Below are 19,369 nucleotides of genomic sequence, written 5' to 3'. Positions count from 1 at the left end.
CCTCCTAATGGGCAGTATAATCAGAGGATCGCTGGCTATGCTCAATTGCTCAGGATACCAGACTTCATGCCGAGTTAGGAGCCACAAGAATTACTTGGGCACGGCAGAAGTGGTTTGGGCAGAAAGGTGTATAGGAGACCTCAGTTCTAGTCGAGATGAAAAGCATCGCAGAGCGAGTGCCACCTTGGAAACTCCAACTCGCAATACCAGAGACATTCAGGCTGTGGGATACGGTTGCGCAAGTGCTGCTGAAGGTTCCAGAGGAGGCCCGGGCTGTAATTTCCCAAGCAGTTGCTTATGGGAGAGACGCAGCTATGTTTGCAATTTGACGTGGAGTGGACGCGACCGACTCGCTATGGAAAGCGGTTGCTTTGACAGTAGTCTTTAGGCGCCATGCCTGGTTGAGGATGCCTGGCTTTTTGGGGGATGTCCAAGCTAACCTTATGGACATGCCCTTTGATGGCACCTGTCTCTTTGGAAAGAAAGCAGACTTTGTGCTTGTGCGCTTCAAGGATTCTCGTGCTACGGCGAGGTCCTTGGGCCTTGCAGCAGCCCCTCGTCCGTATCAGTCTTCTTTTTGCCCCTTTCATGGCTTCAGAATGGGTGCCCAACCACGTCCATTTCCCTCCAACCACAGTGTTGCGCATGCTGCCCAGCCTCTGCATGGCAGGGGGCATGGGAGCCATCATCCTTGTGGATCAGGGAGACAGCGATCTGGCCATTCCACCGCCTCCCCACCCCCTTCTGCAGCTGCCTCCAAACCTTCCTAGTATGACACTTCAACACCAGGGACCAGTCGGAAGCAGGATCTGCCATCACCTGCTCTGTTGGCAGTCCATTACGTCAGACAGGTGGGTTTTGCAGATAGTCCAAAGGGGCTTCTCCCTTCCCTTCGAGACTACCCCTCCATCCAAGCCACTATCCTACGTTTGAATGACAGAGGATAACTTGCCACTTCCCCAAGAGGAAGTTGGGTCTCTCTTGGCCTAGGGAGCCATATAGAGGATCCCTGTGTCAGAAGTAGGTAACAGTTGCTATTCCCGCTACTTTCTGGTGCCCAAAAAGGACCGGAGCCTTCACCCTATCCTAGACCTGTGGTCCCTCAGTTTAAAATGCTCACTTTTGCTCAGGTTCTATCTAGGTCCTGGACCTAGGAACCTGGATGATCGTGTTGGACTTGCAGGACGCTTATATCCATATTCTCGTCCTCTCTGCCCACAGACTTTACTTGCGTTTTACTGTAGGCCATGAGTACTTTCAGTTTACTGTGATTCCCTTTGGCCTTACTAATGCCCTCGGGTGTTCACCAAGGTGATGGCAGCCAAGGTGATGCAGCTCATCCACGCAGATCAGGGGTTTCAGTCTTCCCCTACCACAGATGACTGGCTGTTGAAGGCGGGCTTGACCCAGGCTGTCGTCTCCCACCTCCAGACTATGGAGGACCGCCTGCATTTGTTGGGGTTCACTATAAATGTGCCACACCTGACTCCCTCTCAGACACACTCTTCCATCAAAGCTGTTATGGACATAGTGCAGTTTGGGGCTTATCCTCCTAAGCAGTGAGTCCAGGATAATCAAGCCATGATACCAATTTTTCAGCCTCTATACTGGATTTTGGTGAGAATGACCCTGAGGCTGCTGGGCCTCATGGGAGCCACCATCCTTGTGGAGCACGGAGTCAGCTGTCTGGCCAGTCCACCGCCTTCTTGCTGTTTTGTGCTATGATCTCGTCTGTCTAAAAGGATTCCAGTCTAGGGATCTGCACGCTGGTTTGTTCATTTCACCGATAGGCTCTGCACCTGAGGGTGTGGAAGAGTTCCTGAAAGAAACTGGCGTTGGCACGCATAGGTGCAGCTCCGTCCGTCTTCTGGAGGGGGGGGGTTATTTATGTGCCACTGCATCTTGAGCTCAGGAACACTGCTTTGAATTTTGTGGATCAAGTCTGGCACCTGAGAAAATTCACAAGTGCAGATGGAAAGAGAATCCAACAGCAATACAGTCACCAAGGGTGAATAATATGTTTCTCCACAGTTAAGTGACTTTTCACTTGCATGTCATTAATCAGTACTAGGCTTTCTGATGGATACACCTACCTGTGGATTCCTCACCTAAAGTATTCTCCCCTCGCCCCAGCTTCGACGGAAATTTCTTCTAGCTCTGCACATCGACGATGACGTCACAATTGCCCGACTCCACGCGACGCCGTATGACGTCATCTAGGCAATAAGAAGCCCTCGTCGACGTGCAGACGTCAGTTCCCTTTTTTCCGTGCCTTCGAATAACGCTTTTTCTTCGAGGCTAACAGGGAGCTACAGTTGCGCATCTGTAGTTACTATGTCGCAGCCAAGAAAATCTGGTTTTAAACCTTGTAACCAGTGTGGGGGTCGGATGTCGGTCACTGACCCCCATGAAAATTGTTTATGGTGCCTTGATCAACCAGACGACCATGAGTTCAAATCATGCAGGTCCTGCCAGCGCATGAACCCTAAGGCGCTTAAAGAGAGAGAGGCTAAATTATTCCTAGCCCGTTCCAAGAAGAGGAAGGAAAGGCTGCATTGTAGAGAGTCTTCTTCGAAATCTTCGAAGACTCATCGTCGCCATGGAGACTCTCTGCGTCGTCACGACTCTCGGCGCCGATCGAGTAGAGGTCTGTCCAGGTCCAGATCTCCATCAGCTCGGCGCCGTCCGACGTGTGAGATTAGCCCGACCATCACTCCTCCGCCGCCTACGACTCCGGCTTCTCCGACTTCACCTTTGTCGGTGTTTGAAGTCGAGCCTCTTCAAGAACTGGCGGCTTCTCCGGTGCAGGAGATGCCATCATCGGCTTCTATGCTGGCGCCGACTCCGCAGGCATATCCAGCTTTCCCGGCGCCGGGTACGGATCCTGCTGCATTTTTGAATGCTATGTTTAATATCTTTTCCACCATGGTGCCTGGTGGAGGGCTTGCGGGTCCGTCAGGCCCTTTGGCTTTTAATTTGGGTGCTCGGGCTCCTTACAAGCCGACACCCTTCATGCCATTTTTGCCTTCTGGAGCCGCTGCGGCGCCAATGCCTTTGGCATCGGCCAAGAAAACTGTGACGCCTACAACGTCTGCTACTCCGGCGCCGGTGGATTTCCACGGATCCAGTCCACAGTCAAGGTGCCTGTGGCGCCGGAGGGTCCGGCGTCGGATGGATCCGAAGAGCGGCGCCGGCGAAGATCTTCGCGTCGGCCGACGCCTTATCGACGCCGGGACTCGAATCCAGGCTCCGGTCCAGAAGACTAGCTTTACGCCTCCTGGAGGAGGATGAATAGAGCAGACAACATCTGGAGGAAGGCGAAATCTTGGAGCCTTCAGGTGATTTTCAGGGCCTGGACACTGCAAGTGGTATTGACACTTCCCCTGAATGGGATTTGGCTTCCCCTTGGGGAGTATACCGAAGAGGCTGCATCTTTTCATGCAGTAATAAAGAAGGCTGCAGACTTTTTAGATCTTCCTCTTCCGGCTGCTGAGGTGAAAAGGAACCTTTTGACTGAAGCGCTGCATCCGGCTTCAGTGGTGGCAGAGCCTCTCTTGCCCTTCAATGAGGCTCTCCTGGACCCCATCAAGGACATTTGGAGAAAGCCTGTGACTTCTACAGCTGTCAACTGGGCGATAGCAAGGCGCTATCGTGCGGCTCCAGGTGACCCGGACTTCCTGTCCAAACATCCAACTCCGGAGAGTTTGGTGGTTCAGGCATCGTGCTCCTCCCGGTCATTTCCTGGTTCGTTCCCCGTGATGCCTGCGGACATGGAATCTAAGAAAATGGACCACGCAGCAAAGAAGGCCTTTTCGTCATGCACTATGGCCTTGAAGTCGACCAATGCAACCTGCATTTTGGGACGTTATATTCATGCCCTTATGGAGGAAGCGAAAGGTCATCCTAACTTGCCACAAGAGGTGTTGCATTTGCTAAAGGACGCTCAGGCGGCGCGACCCAGGTGATTCAGTCTGGGTTGGACACCTCGGACTCCGTGGCAAGGGCTATGGGTACATCCATAGTGTTGAGGCGTCATGCTTGGCTGCGCTCATCAGACTTCTCTTCGGATGTACAAGCAACTCTTCTGGATCTGCCTTTTGACGGGGAAAAACTCTTTGGGACAAAGGCAGATTCTGCTCTTGAATGTTTCAAGGAGAGCAGAGCCAAAGCGAGGTCGTTATGACTTCAGGCAGCCACTTCCACCTACCTTTAGGTCATATAGGAAGTTTAGGGGTTTTGGACGTGGCTCTTCCTTTCGTGGCAGGTTCCAGGCACCACAACAATCTGCAAGCTCCCTGCCTTACAGATCCTTCATGGGCAGGGGCAGAGTACGTACAAGGGGAGCCACCCAGCAGCACTCTGCCTCTTCCTCTTCCATGGGAGGGGTGCAGCAGGGAAAGCAGCCTTAGTCCTCCACCACTCCCTGTTCACTTGTCTCTGGTAGGGGGAGACTTGCCCAATTTCTTCCAATGTGGGAGTTTATAACATCAGACTCCTGGGTCATCGACATTGTGAAGAAGGGGTACGCTCTTCCCTTTCGGGAGTTCCCTCCTCCCTTCCCTCCCCGACCATCTTCTGTTACTGCAACAGGAGGTGTTATCCCTATTGTCAAAAGGCGCAGTAGAGTTGGTTCCCGAGCAGGAGAGGGGTCAGGGCTGTTATTCAAGATACTTCCTGATCCCCAAAAAGGATGGTCGGTTGAGACCAATTCTGGACTTGAGCTTTTAGCGTTGAACGAAGGAGATTGGATGGTGTCTGTCGATTTGCAGGATGCGTACTTCCATATTCCGATCCTCAAATCGCACAGGAAGTATCTCCGGTTTGTGGTGGGGTCGCAGCATTATCAGTTTGCGGTCCTCCCGTTTGGTCTTACTTTAGCTCCTCGAGTCTTCACAAAGGTGATGGCGGTGGTAGTGGCAGAGCTCAGAAGAAGAGGGATAGCGGTGTTTCCCTATCTGGACGATCGGTTGATCAAAGCCAAGACTTCAGAGCTCATGCAGTGTCACCTGCAGTCGACAACTCAGTTGTTGTTTGACCTGGGTTTTTCAATCAATGTGCCCAAATCTCACCTGGAGCCCTCTCAACGCCTCCTGTTCATAGGGGCAGTACTGGACACAACATTGAATCAGGCCTTTCCTCCGCCCCAGCGGGTTCAGGACATTCAGGCTTTGATTCCGATGTTTCGAAATGGAGCGGTAGTTCCAGTCCTCAAGGTCCTTCGTCTGCTCGGTCTGTTTGCTTCTTGCACACTGCTGGTCACTCATGCACGCTGGCACATGAGGGCTCTTCAGTGGTGCGTCCGCAGGCAGTGGTTTCAGCACAAAGGGGATCTTGAGGATTCAATCATGATCTCCGGAGACACTGCGGTGGATCTTCAGTGGTGGGCTGCAATCGGCAACCTGTCGCAAGGAAGGCCGTTCTCACTGCCTCTGCCGGTGGCCACAGTTGTAAAGGATGCTTCCACTCTAGGGTGGGGAGCTCATCTGGGGGACCTGGAGGTCAAAGGCCTTTGGTCTCCAGTGGAACAGAGGTTTCACATCAATCTGTTGGAATTGCGGGCAGTACGTCTGGCTCTCAAGGCCTTTCTCCCTTCCATTCGCGGTCAGTCAGTCCAGGTCCTGACGGACAACACTACCGCGATGTGGTATATAAACAAGCAGGGAGGAGTGGGGTCGTACCTTCTTTGCAGAGAAGCTCTTTGAGTCTGGTCCTGGCTTCAGGACCACAAGATTTGCTTGGTAGCAAATCATTTGGCCGGAGTTCTAAATGTACGAGCGGATGTTCTCAGTCGACACAGCTTGGCTGACCACGAGTGGCGTCTTCATCCGGATCTGGTTCTTTACATCTTCCAGATGTGTGGGTGTCCGCAGATAGATCTGTTTGCTACTCAGGAGAACGTGCAGTGCCCGTTATTTTGCAGCCTCCAGTATCCGGTGCAAGGAGCTTTGGGGTACGCGTTTCAGATGTCCTGGAAGCGTCAGTTGCTTTACGCGTTTCCTCCCATACCCCTGATTCCTTGAGTTCTGAGGAAGATCTGCCAAGACTGGGCCCAGGTCATCTTGATAGCCCCAGATTGGCCAAGAAGGGTGTGGTACACAGACCTCCTCCAACTCTCTCTGTGCCCTCCGCTCCGTCTCCCTTGCAGTGTGAACCTCCTCTCGCAGTTGCAGGGGCAGATTTTACACCCCCACCTCCAGAGTCTGCACCTTCATGCCTGGAGATTGAAAGGGGCAATCTGAGTGCTTTTTCTCTTAAACGCTCACTTGTCTGATATATTATAATTTGCTCTTTCCTTGGCACAGAAGGGTGTGCAGTTGCCACAGTTAAGGGCTATTTATCAGCACTGTTGGCTTTTCTGTGCCTCCCAAATCAACCTTCCTTGTTTAAATCTCCGCTTATTTTGAGGTTTGTTAAGGGGCTCACTAATAAGTTTCCCCCCACACCATTTGTTATGCCACAGTGGGACCTTAACTTGGTATTAACATTCCTAATGGGATCGTCATTTGAACCAATGCATTCTTGTGCTTTGCGTTTGCTGGTTCTTAAGACTGTATTTCTGGTGGCCATCACATCGGCCAGAAGAGTCAGTGAGCTTCAGGCTCTTAGTGTAGAGTCTCCATACCTTTCCTTCTTTAGAGACAAAGTAGTGTTAAGGACCAAGGTGGCTTTCCTCCCGAAGGTTGTTACACCCTTTCACTTGGGGCAGTCTATTACTCTCTCTTCCTTTTACCCTCCGCCTCATCCATCCAAGGAGGAAGAGAGGCTCCACCGACTGGATCCACGAAGAGCATTGAGCTTCTTTGTCGACAGGACAAGGGAGTTCAGGCAAGATGATCAGCTCTTCGTTGGATACATGGGGAAGAGGACAGGCAGAGCAGTCCACAAGAGAACGCTATCCAGGTGGGTCATTCTCTGTATCAATCTTTGTTATTCCTTAGCTAAGAAAGAACCACCTGTGGGGCTTCGTGCTCATTCCACCAGAGCTAAGGCTGCTTCTTCGGCTTTAGCTAGAGGTGTTCCTGTGGTTGACATCTGCAAGGCGGCAAGTTGGGCATCCCTCCATACTTTTGTCAAACATTATTGTTTGGATTCTGAGGTTAGGAGGGATGGCCTTTTTGCTCGCTCAGTGCTGCAGGATTTCTTGGTTTGACCATTCAGGCACCCGCCTCCGGAGGTAGTACTGCTTGGGGACTCTATTCTTTAGGTGAGGAATCCACAGGTAGGTGTATCCATCAGAAGAATAAGTTACTTACCTTCGGTAGCGCTTTTTCTGGTGGATACATTAACTACCTGTGGATTCCTCACGGTCCCACCCGCCTCCCCATTGCCTGACTGGTCGTTCCACGAAATCCGTGGGTGAGCGCCATTTTCTTGTATATATATGTGTGTATATAAATATATATATATGTTCGATGGCATGTGTAGCTGCAGATACACATGCTGTGCACATCCCGCCATCTGGTGTTGGGCTCGGAGTGTTACAAGTTGTTTTTCTTCGAAGAAGTCTTTTCGAGTCACGAGACCGAGGGACTCCTCCCATTTCGGCTCCATTGCACATGGGCGTCGACTCCATCTTAGATTGTTTTTTTTCCACCATCGGGTTCGGACGTGTTCCTTTTCGCTCCGTGTTTCGGGTCGGAAAGTTAGTTAGAATCTCGGAAAAATCGTCTGTATTGTTTGCGTTCGGTATCGGGTTAGTTGCAACAGATCGACACCGACTTTTGAAGAGCTCCGGTGGCCCTTCTGTTTTTTTTTTCGATTCCCCCGTCAGGGCCTGGTCGGCCCGGCCACGTGTCTCTTCAAGGCTGATGGAACGGACCCCATTCCGCTTCTGCCCAAAATGCCATAACAAGTATCCATATACAGATCAGCATCTGGTCTGTAACTTGTGTTTGTCGCCAGAACACAAGGAAGATTCTTGTGAAGCCTGTCGAGCGTATCGGTCCAGGAAGACACTAAGAGACCGAAGAGCAAGGAGACTGCAAATGGCGTCGGTGCCGACAGAACAAGAGCGTTTCGAGGAGGAGGAAGAAACATTGTCCATCCAGGAATCGGACTCGGGTGAGATCGATCCCGAAGAAACGCCGAAAACCGTGAGTAAGACGTCGAAACACAAAACTCACGAAAAAACCACAAAAGCCCAGGGGACGCCACCGCCAACAGGCCATGGCTTAACCCGAAAAATAGGTGACCGATCATCGGCACCGAAAAAGGGCACGCTGGTGGCGAAGTCATCCGACTCCGGTCGAGATACCACCACACAGCAATCTCGGGCCCGAGATAGTGGCTCCGAGCAGGTTCGGCACCGAGATAGCGGCACCGAAATGGGTCGGCACCGAGAGACCACGACGCTGAAAGTAAAGAAGGTTTCGTCGGAACCGAAAAAAGCAGCCGAAAAGGTTTCAATACCGAAACATCCGGCCTCGGAACCGAAAACAAGTTCCTACACTGAGGAACAAGGACTGTCCACACAAATGAAGACACATAGATTTGGACAGGAATTGGAAACAATAGAGCCAGACTATACACAAAGAAGGCTCCATATCCAAAAAGAAACAGATAAGATCAGTACTCTCCCTCTGATTAAAATGAAACGCAAACTTGCCTTCAAAGAAAAAGACAAGCAGCCACAGGCAAAGGTGGCTAAACAAGTAACCCCGCCACCATCTCCACAATGCTCTCCGCAACCATCACCGGTAGCCACTCCACCAATGATGCAATCCCCAACTCATACAGGAATGAGTCAAGATGACCCTGACGCATGGGACCTTTATGACGCACCAGTGTCAGATAATAGTCCTGAATGTTATCCAGCTAGACCGTCGCCACCAGAGGATAGTACAGCCTACGCACAGGTGGTGTCGAGAGCAGCGGCATTTCATAATGTCAGCCTGCATGCTGTGCCCATTGAAGACGACTTTCTTTTTAACACACTGTTGTCCACACACAGCCAGTATCAAAGTCTTCCTATGCTACCCAGAATGCTAAAACACTCCAAACAAGTGTTTGAAGAGCCTGTAAAAGGAAGGGCCATTACTCCAAGAGTGGAGAAAAAATATAAACCGCCACCAACAGACCCTGTGTACATCACACAACAGCTAACACCGGACTCAGTTGTAGTAGGGGCAGCGCGCAAAAGAGCGAACTCACATACTTTAGGAGATGCACCACCTCCAGATAAAGAAAGTCGAAAATTCGACGCAGCAGGCAAGAGGGTGGCGGCACAGGCAGCAAACCAGTGGCGTATTGCCAATTCACAGGCTTTGTTGGCCAGATACGATAGGTCCCATTGGGACGAAATGCAACACTTTATAGAACATTTGCCCAAGGAGTTCCAAAAGAGAGCGCAGCAGGTAGTAGAAGAAGGACAGAGTATCTCCAACAATCAGATACGGTCAGCAATGGATGATGCAGACACATCTGCTAGAACTGTCAACACAGCAGTAACAATAAGAAGACATGCATGGCTGCGTACATCAGGATTTAAACCAGAAATACAGCAAGCTGTGCTGAATATGCCATTCAACGGACAGCAGTTGTTTGGGCCGGAGGTGGACACTGCGATCGAAAAACTTAAGAAAGACACTGACACTGCTCTGTGGGACTACTCCCCACAGAGCAGAGGCACATTTCGAAAAACACAGTTTAGAGGGGGGTTTCGAGGACAAAGCACAGAACCCACAACCTCACAAACAAGACCCACTTACCAGAGCCAGTATCAGCGGGGAAGTTTTCGGGGACAATATAAAGGGGGACAATTCCAAAAGAATAGAGGGAAGTTCCAAAGTCCCAAAACTCCTCAAAACAAGCAGTGACTTCCAAGTCACAAATCCCCAACACATAACATCTGTGGGGGGGAGACTAACCAAGTTTTACAAACATTGGGAGGAAATAACAACAGACACTTGGGTCCTAGCAATTATCCAGCATGGTTATTGCATTGAATTTCTCAAATTCCCTCCAAACGTCCCACCGAAAACACACAATATGTCAAAACAACATATAGATCTTCTAGGACTAGAAGTTCAGGCATTGCTACAAAAAGAAGCAATAGAATTAGTACCAAACCAACAGAAAGGGACAGGAGTTTACTCTCTGTACTTTCTCATACCCAAAAAAGACAAGAGTCTGAGACCTATACTAGATCTCCGAACATTAAATACATACATCAAATCAGATCACTTTCACATGGTGACATTACAGGACGTAATCCCACTGCTCAAACAACAAGACTACATGACAACACTAGACCTAAAGGATGCATATTTCCATATACCGATACATCCTTCACACAGAAAGTACCTAAGGTTTGTATTCCAAGGGGTACATTACCAGTTCAAGGTGTTGCCATTCGGAATAACAACTGCGCCTAGAGTTTTTACAAAATGCCTAGCAGTAGTAGCTGCACATATCAGAATGCAGCAAATACATGTGTTCCCGTACCTAGACGATTGGTTAATCAAAACCAACACGCTAAAACGGTGTTCACAACACACAAAGTATGTCATAGAAATCCTCCACAATCTAGGATTCTCAATCAACTACACAAAGTCACACCTTCTGCAGTGTCAAACACAGCAATACTTAGGGGCGACAATCAACACAGCAAAAGGGATTGCCACTCCAAGCCCACAAAGGGTTCAAGCATTTCACAATGTAATAAAGACCATGTATCCAAAACAAAAGATACAAGTCAAAATGGTGATGAAACTACTAGGCATGATGTCCTCATGCATAGCCATTGTCCCGAACGCAAGGTTGCACATGAGGCCCTTACAACAGTGCCTAGCATCACAATGGTCACAAAGCACAGGATCAACTTCTAGATCTGGTGTTGATAGACCGCCAAACATACACCTCGCTTCAATGGTGGAACAGTATAAATTTAAACCAAGTGCGGCCTTTCCAAGACCCAGTGCCACAATATGTAATAACAGATGCCTCCATGATAGGGTGGGGAGCACACCTCAATCAACACAGCATCCAAGGACAATGGGACACTCAGCAAAAACAGTTTCACATAAATCACTTAGAACTATTGGCAGTATTTCTAGCGCTAAAAGCATTTCAACCCATAATAAGCCACGAACACATTCTTGTCAAAACAGACAACATGACAACAATGTATTACCTAAACAAACAGGGAGGGACACACTCAACACAGTTGTGTCTCCTGGCACAAAAAATATGGCATTGGGCGATTCACAACCACATTCGCCTAATAGCACAATTTATTCCAGGAATTCAGAACCAGTTAGCAGACAATCTCTCTCGGGATCACCAACAGATCCACGAATGGGAGATTCACCCCCAAATACTAAACAAATACTTCCAGAATTGGGGAACACCACAAATAGATCTATTTGCAACAAAGGAAAACGCAAAATGCCGAAACTTCGCATCCAGGTACCCACAAGATCAGTCTCAGGGCAATGCGTTATGGATGAGCTGGTCAGGGATATTTGCTTACGCTTTTCCCCCTCTCCCACTCCTTCCATATCTGGTAAACAAATTGAGTCAAAACAAACTCAAACTCATACTGATAGCGCCAACATGGGCAAGACAACCTTGGTACACAACACTACTAGACCTCTCTGTAGTGCCTCATGTCAAACTACCAAACAGACCAGATCTGTTAACACAACACAAACAACAGATCAGACATCCAAATCCAGCATCACTGAATCTAGCAATTTGGCTCCTGAAGTCCTAGAATTCGGACACTTAGACCTTACACAGGAATGTATGGAGGTCATAAAACAAGCTAGAAAACCTACCACTAGACATTGCTATGCAAATAAGTGGAAAAGATTTGTTTATTACTGCCATAATAATCAGATTCAACCCTTACACGCATCTGCCAAAGACATCGTAAGATACTTACTACATTTGCAAGAGTCAAAGCTAGCTTTCTCTTCCATAAAGATACATCTTACCGCAATTTCAGCTTACCTGCAAATTACGCACTCAACCTCACTATTTAGGATACCAGTCATAAAAGCGTTTATGGAAGGACTAAAGAGAATTATACCACCAAGAACACCACCAGTTCCTTCATGGAACCTCAACATTGTCTTAACACGACTCATGGGGCCACCTTTTGAGCCCATGCACTCTTGTGAAATGCAATACTTAACATGGAAAGTTGCATTTTTAATTGCCATCACATCTCTAAGAAGAGTGAGTGAAATTCAAGCATTTACCATACAAGAACCATTTATTCAAATACACAAGCATAAAGTAGTTCTACGGACAAATCCAAAATTTTTACCAAAAGTTATATCACCGTTCCACTTGAATCAAACAGTAGAATTACCAGTGTTCTTCCCACAGCCAGACTCTGTAGCTGAAAGAGCACTACATACATTAGACATCAAAAGAGCGTTAATGTACTACATTGACAGAACAAAACTAATTCGAAAAACAAAACAATTATTTGTTGCTTTCCAAAAACCTCATACAGGTAATCCAATTTCTAAACAAGGCATTGCTAGATGGATAGTTAAGTGTATTCAAACTGCTATCTTAAAGCAAAGAGAGAACTGCCTATTACACCAAAGGCACACTCAACCACAAAGAAAGGTGCTACCATGGCCTTTCTAGGAAACATTCCAATGACCGAAATATGTAAGGCAGCTACATGGTCTACGCCTCATACATTTACCAAACACTACTGTGTAGATGTGTTAACGGCACAACAAGCCACAGTAGGTCAAGCAGTACTACGAACATTGTTTCAAACAACTTCAACTCCTACAGGCTGAACCACCGCTTTTGGGGAGATAACTGCCTACTACTCTATGCACAGCATGTGTATCTGCAGCTACACATGCCATCGAACGGAAAATGTCACTTACCCAGTGTACATCTGTTCGTGGCATTAGTCGCTGCAGATTCACATACGCCCACCCGCCTCCCCGGAAGCCTGTAGCCGTTAAGAAGTTGAACTTGAACATTTGTAAATTTGTAAATTTGAAAATATATTACTTTAAACTACATTACTCCATTGCATGGGCACTATTACTAGCATACACAACTCCTACCTCACCCTCTGCGGGGGAAAACAATCTAAGATGGAGTCGACGCCCATGCGCAATGGAGCCGAAATGGGAGGAGTCCCTCGGTCTCGTGACTCGAAAAGACTTCTTCGAAGAAAAACAACTTGTAACACTCCGAGCCCAACACCAGATGGCGGACTGTGCACAGCATGTGAATCTGCAGCGACTAATGCCACGAACAGATGTACACTGGGTAAGTGACATTTTCCATATGCCTGCTTTATGTATATAGTTATAGCATGTATATATGTATTTCTTTCTCTGGTTTTGATAATTCAAGTACCCATGATTGAATTTGACTGCCATATTGGGTTTCATAGGGACCAGTATTGCTGTTAGTTTCTCATTATTTTTATTGTAATAAATGTTGTGTTTCACTTCTTTTGATGTGATTATGTTCTCTTCAAAGTCAATGTTCACCTGTTCGCCTCTAAGGCATGTAAAAAATGGTGATAACTGACGTCTGCACGTCGACGAGGGCTTCTTATTGCCTAGATGACGTCATACGGCATCGCGTGGAGTCGGGCAATTGTGACGTCGACGTGCAGAGCTAGAAGAAATTTCCATCGAAGCTGGTGCGAGGGGAGAATTCTTTAGGTGAGGAATCCACAGGTAGTTAATGTATCCACCAGAAAAAGCGTTACCGAAGGTAAGTAACTTATTCTTTAGGTGCTGCGTCTGGTTGATGCAGGCTATATCAGTTTCACCTCCTGCCATGTGACCATTCGAATTAATAATTATGATGAAAGATAAGTTGTTTTTAAAGGATGTAATATTCCACACTAACATAACCTGCCCTTTCCTGTAGTTACCTTAATGACTTGGAGAGAATCGGCCAACCCAACTACGTTCCAACTCAGCAGGATGTGCTCAGGACCAGAGTCAAGACAACGGGAATTGTGGAGACACACTTTACCTTCAGAGAGCTGTACTTCAAGTGAGTAGGCTGGCAGCTCCCTCCTCAAAATGAGCATTATCAACTTCTTATTGCTCTTGTGGCTAAGCATGATGTAAACTGAATCCAATCAAAAGGCCACACAGAGACGTCATTCTTAAATGTTAGTGATGCCTCCTATTTTGTTTGGGGCCTAGGAAGTATGTTAAGAAGATGTCCAGCATCCAGACATCTACTTTCAAAATACTCTTGACTTTATTTAATGCAGGATGTTTGATGTTGGTGGTCAGCGATCAGAGCGAAAGAAATGGATACATTGTTTTGAAGGTGTGACTGCAATCATATTCTGCGTGTCCCTCAGCGATTATGATCTGGTGCTTGCAGAGGATGAGGAAATGGTAGGTAGTCTGAATTCAAATAAGAATCTCTTTGAAAGCTGCTTTTGTATTGAAATGTGGATAGATGAACATACTGTCTTTATGGTTTCCAAACATCAGACTAGGAATCTTAGTAATTTGAAGAACACAAGATTGCATTTAATATTCCAAGTCTGGCCCTCAAACATTGACTAAGTTATGTGCATAGTCCCTGGTGGCCAACTTGGATATTTGTTTTAATTACTTTGGCAAAATCAGTGTAAAAACCTGTTCAGTGTATGTAAATGAGTTGCTGAAGCGGTCTTCTCAATGCTTGTCATATGGAGAGCAGAGCAATGCCCAGGGGGTCTTATATTTGTTGCATATCTACAGAAACTGAAGATATAGAGGACTTATCTCATGTCTTTAAGCCATCTCCATCCCACTTCACCAGTGACATGTCCTTAACCTAAACAGGAGTATTTGCTGAGCTATGGAAGTTTGGGAAGGACCTCCCTCAAGCACATCTGTTTATAATTTGTGATAATGAGCTTTCTGGAGGGGTCCCTTTAAATATAACTTTAACAAAAGCACTTAGATACTGTATGATACATGTTGACGGATGTTAGCACAGCAGTTAACCAATCCATGGCATGTTGGTCTCAAAATTAACAATTTTAGACTTAACAGTTTTGCAGGTAATATGAAAATATAGGATTGAAGGGTCGGAATGGGTCTGAGTGATAAGTGAGTCTCTCCTGGCAGAATTAAAGTTAAAAAGATCAGCCACAATATTATGTTAAGCTATAGGTTGTATCTTAGCTAAATACTAATTTCATTAAAATTTCAGATTGTGACTTCAAACCCTTTTAGGATTTTCTCAGACATTTACAAACAAGACTACAATTACTTCTCTAATATGGCATCTTAATATTTATAAAATGCAGAATATAAATGCATGCGTTTCTTCACAAGAAAAAAATGATGGCCTAATGTAGAGTTTGATGGCCAAGGTTGCTACATCAGAAATGCAACGGAGTGCTTGCCCACCAAACCGTTGTTCTGTCCTCATTTAGAAATAGAGGGACCTTACAGTTTCTGTTAATTAAATATTTCTTCAAATGGCCTGATGAACTAAAGGCTATCAGAGGAAGGACAGTACACCACCTTATTTTGGGTGGCCCATGTAATGTCTCTTTTATCCCCAGTTCTTCATTTTTCCTGTTTGTCAGTGCCAGGAAAATCCTAGGCGTAAGGGACAGGAAAAACAAATGATGACCTCCCTATACCTGCCTTGGGAGTTTGTTTCTGAAGAATAAAAAAACAGCAAAAGTTTGATGGACGTCCATCAAAATGGACACGCCTGTCTACCAAACCTTTTTTTTTGCATAAACAAAAATGCCATGATTGTGGTTTCTTACTATGTACAGAGAGGACTGCAGGACCAGTGGACATGTCTAAATTTGACAGACAGTAGTCTGTCATGGGGACTAAGGTAATGTCTTGTGCTCTACACTCACAATGAGTTACCACAAAATAGAGCAGAAGGAACCACAGCACATCCAAATGTTCAGAATAGTGTCCTTTATTCTTCTATTTAGTTTATCCGTTGTAACATCAGCCAAAGTGTTCAATGAGAAGACAGCCAGGCTTCTGCTCTGTTTATCTACTGTGGACCATTCGGCTCCCGGCCTACACACCCTGTGGCTGGGTGTGGAACTACCTTGGCACTCCTGAAATCTATATGTTTCAAGTTCCAACATTAGTGACTGTTGTTTCATATTCACAATATAAACATTAATCTAGGAAGTGCGCACCAGTGTGTTACACAGCCACGATCTGCTCTTTGAGTTACCACAAAATGTTAAACAAAAAACAAATACAGTATTTGTTAGAAATGGTGTTTTGGGTTGGCTCTGGTAGGCACCTCAGCCAGGCAGGAACTGTCATTCTTGTCAGGGCAAGAGAGCTAAACACCTAGGATAACCCATGCTCATCCCTTTGGTAGCTTAGCACGAGCAGCCAGGCTCATCCTAGAGGCAATGATTAAAGCGTCTGCACAACACGCACAATCCAGTGACAATAAAAACACCACAAAGAAAACTCCACAACAGGCTATATAAAAATATATTGTATTGCATAAAAAAATCAAACAAGCAGTTGTCAGATCATCACATAAATCAGTAATACTGCTAAACGAGCTGTTGTCAGGTCATCATCATAATCACCATGAATGCAAATATCCAGAAATCTTCCCATAGTACCTATGTCATAAACTAAAACATTACTTTGTACAGCCCCTAACGTAGGATCTGTGCTCTTGTCCTCAGAAGCATAACATACATCAGTTCCCGGGCATGAAAAAGGCAGCAGGAAATTTAAAACAACATTGGTCATTATGGACGTATAGGCCCAGAGCCCCTGGGGCCATATCTCACTGAGGATCACCTCAGCTGACTGATAGTGCAGCACTCCTGCGCGTCTCGCATGAGAAATGCGGTAATCTCTTCTCACAGGATGGGACCTCCGTTGAGATCTCCTTATCCCGTCCCCCGAGGGAAATGGAAAGCAAGGCCCCCGCGTCACCTTACCGGACAAAAGGGGAACAGAGCCACAGTTCTCCTGGTATGGGGAGAGCAACCAAAGAGAGCTTGTATGTTTCCCTGCGGGCAAGGAGACCTCCCCCATTCCTCCTGTGGGTACTGCTCAACAAAGCGGCGGCCCTCAAGTCCCTGGTGCGGCCACCACCAGACCCAGGCTACTCCCCGGGAGGCTGCCGACCCTTCTCTGGAGACATGGCCGTCCCCAAGGCAGCACAGCCACTCCTTCTCCCTCAGGGGACGCGCTTCGTGTGCAGCTCGGGCCACGTTGTTGGATGTGGACTGGAGTCATGCTGTAAAGCACTAGAGTTATAAGCACAGAGAAATGGCCACTTTCTAAAAGTTGCATTTCTAAAATAGTAATGTAAAATCCACCTACACCAGTAAGCTGTATTTCTCACTACCATTCCAAAAATACTAAACATGCCCAGGCTACTCCCTATAGATCAGAAGATACCACTTAGACATATGTGAGGGCATCTCCAATGCACATCTATGAGAGGAGCAGCACTCACAGCAGTGAAAAATGAAATAGGCTGTTTGTTACTACTAGGACATGTAGTACATAAAGACATATGCCCTCCCTTTTACGTACAAGACACCCTGCCCATAGGGCTATCTAGGGCCTTAGGTGTAGTAAAAAGGGAGTTTAGGCCTTAGCATGTAGTTTGACTTGCCAAGTCAGTGTAGCAGTAAATTGCACTTGCAGACCCTGCGGTGGCAGGCCTGAGACAAGTTTGAAAGGCTACTTCTGTCAATCAATCAATCAATCAATAGATTTATAAAGCGCGTTATGTACCCGTTAGGGTTTCGAGGCGCTGGGGGGGGTGGGGGGCTGGGGGGTGCTGCTGCTATCGTTCGAAGAGCCATGTCTTGAGTCTCCTGAAGGTGAGGAGGTCCTGGGTCTGGCGTAGTGAGGTGGGGAGAGAGTTCCAGGTCTTGGCAGCGAGGTAGGAGAAGGATCTGCCGCCAGAGGTCTTGCGCTGGATTCGGGGGACGATGGCGATGGCAAGGTTGGCAGAGCGTAGTTGATGTGAGGGAACGTAGAAGTTGAGTCTGGTGTTCAGGTAGGTGGGTCCGGTGTTGTGTAGTGGCTTGTGTGCGTGGGTGAGGAGTTTAAAGGTTATCCTCTTGTCTACTGGGAACCCGTGGAGGTCCTTCAGGTGGGGGGAGATGTGACACCGGCGGGGTATGTCGAGGATCAGGCGGGCGGATGCGTTCTGGATGCGTTGGAGTCATTTGATGTCTTTTGTTGGGATGCCTGTGTAGAGTGCGTTGCCGTAGTCGAGTCTGCTACTGACGAGGGCTTGGGTCACCGTCTTTCTGGTTCCTGTTGAAATCCACTTGAAGATCCTGCGGAGGGTGTTAAAACAGGAAGAGGAGACAGCGTTGACCTGTTTGGACATGGTGAGAGCGGAGTCGAGGATGAAGCCGAGGTTTCGTGCGTGGCTGGCTGGGGTGGGTGGGGGGCCGAGGGCGGTGGGCCACCAAGAGTCGTTCCAGGCCGAGGGGGTGTGCCCGAGGATGAGGACTTCCGTCTTGTCGGAGTTAAGTTTCAGGCGGCTGTTGCTCATCCACTCGGCGATGGATTTCAGTCCCTCGTGGAGGTTGGTTTTGGCGGTGAGAGGATCTTTGGTCAGGGAGAGGACGAGCTGGGTGTCGTCGGCGTAGGAGATGATGCTGAGGTTGTGTTGGCGGGCCAGTTGTGCGAGGGGGGCCATGTAGACATTGAACAACGTTGGGCTAAGTGAGGAGCCTTGGGGGACGCCGCAGATGAGGTTGGTGGCTTTGGAGCGGAAGGGTGAGACTCTCTGGGTTCTGCCGGAGAGAAAGGATGAGATCCAGTTGAGGGCTTTGTCTTGGATGCCGGCTTCGTGGAGACGGTTTAGTAGGGTGCGATGGCAGACTGTATCGAAAGCGGCTGATAGGTCTAAGAGGATCAGGGCTGAGATTTTGCCGTTGTCCATTTGTTGTCTGATGTAATCTGTGGCAGCGAGGAGTGTGGGTGGCTCAATCTGCCCTGCAGGCCCACTAGTAGCATTTCATTTCCAGGCCCACAGTATATGGTATTCCACTTTACACAGGACGTACAGGTGAATTAAATAAGCCAAACTGGTGTACATCAATTATACCAAGTTGTAGGGGAGAGAGCATATGCACATTAGCAGTGGTAAAGTGCCCACAGTCCTTAAGCCAACAAAAGGAGGGTCAGAAAAATGGGAGAAAGGCAAAAGGTTTGGGGATAACTGTGCAGAAAGGGCCATTTCCAACAGTATTGGTTACAAAAAGTCTCAGAGCTGCAGTGTTGCTGCAGTGTGGGCATTTTAATAGCAGAAAAAGAAATGATGCAAAGACTGATGGCACATAATAGAGGGAGAGAATGTTTGGATGTGTATCCATCAAGCTCCTGGTTGATGCTTCACAGTGATCGTCTTCAAGCGCTTTTGGTTGTCTCCATTC

At 47.6% G+C, this 19,369-nt stretch overlaps 1 protein-coding gene across 1 annotated transcript in view; it reads left to right on the top strand.

Annotated features, from left to right (window-relative positions):
- The window catches only part of GNAI3 (G protein subunit alpha i3), a 184,730-nt gene that overhangs the window by 141,716 nt on the left and 23,645 nt on the right, over window positions 1–19,369 (top strand). Inside the window, exons 5-6 of the mRNA XM_069238359.1 lie at window positions 13,867–13,995; window positions 14,222–14,351. Of these exons, the coding sequence (XP_069094460.1) occupies window positions 13,867–13,995; window positions 14,222–14,351 (259 nt within the window). The remainder of the gene's footprint in view (window positions 1–13,866; window positions 13,996–14,221; window positions 14,352–19,369) is intronic.

The sequence above is a fragment of the Pleurodeles waltl genome, chromosome 6 (genome assembly GCF_031143425.1).
Source record: "Pleurodeles waltl isolate 20211129_DDA chromosome 6, aPleWal1.hap1.20221129, whole genome shotgun sequence".
NCBI lineage: Eukaryota > Metazoa > Chordata > Amphibia > Caudata > Salamandridae > Pleurodeles > Pleurodeles waltl.
This window is presented reverse-complemented; position numbering and strand designations above follow the sequence as displayed.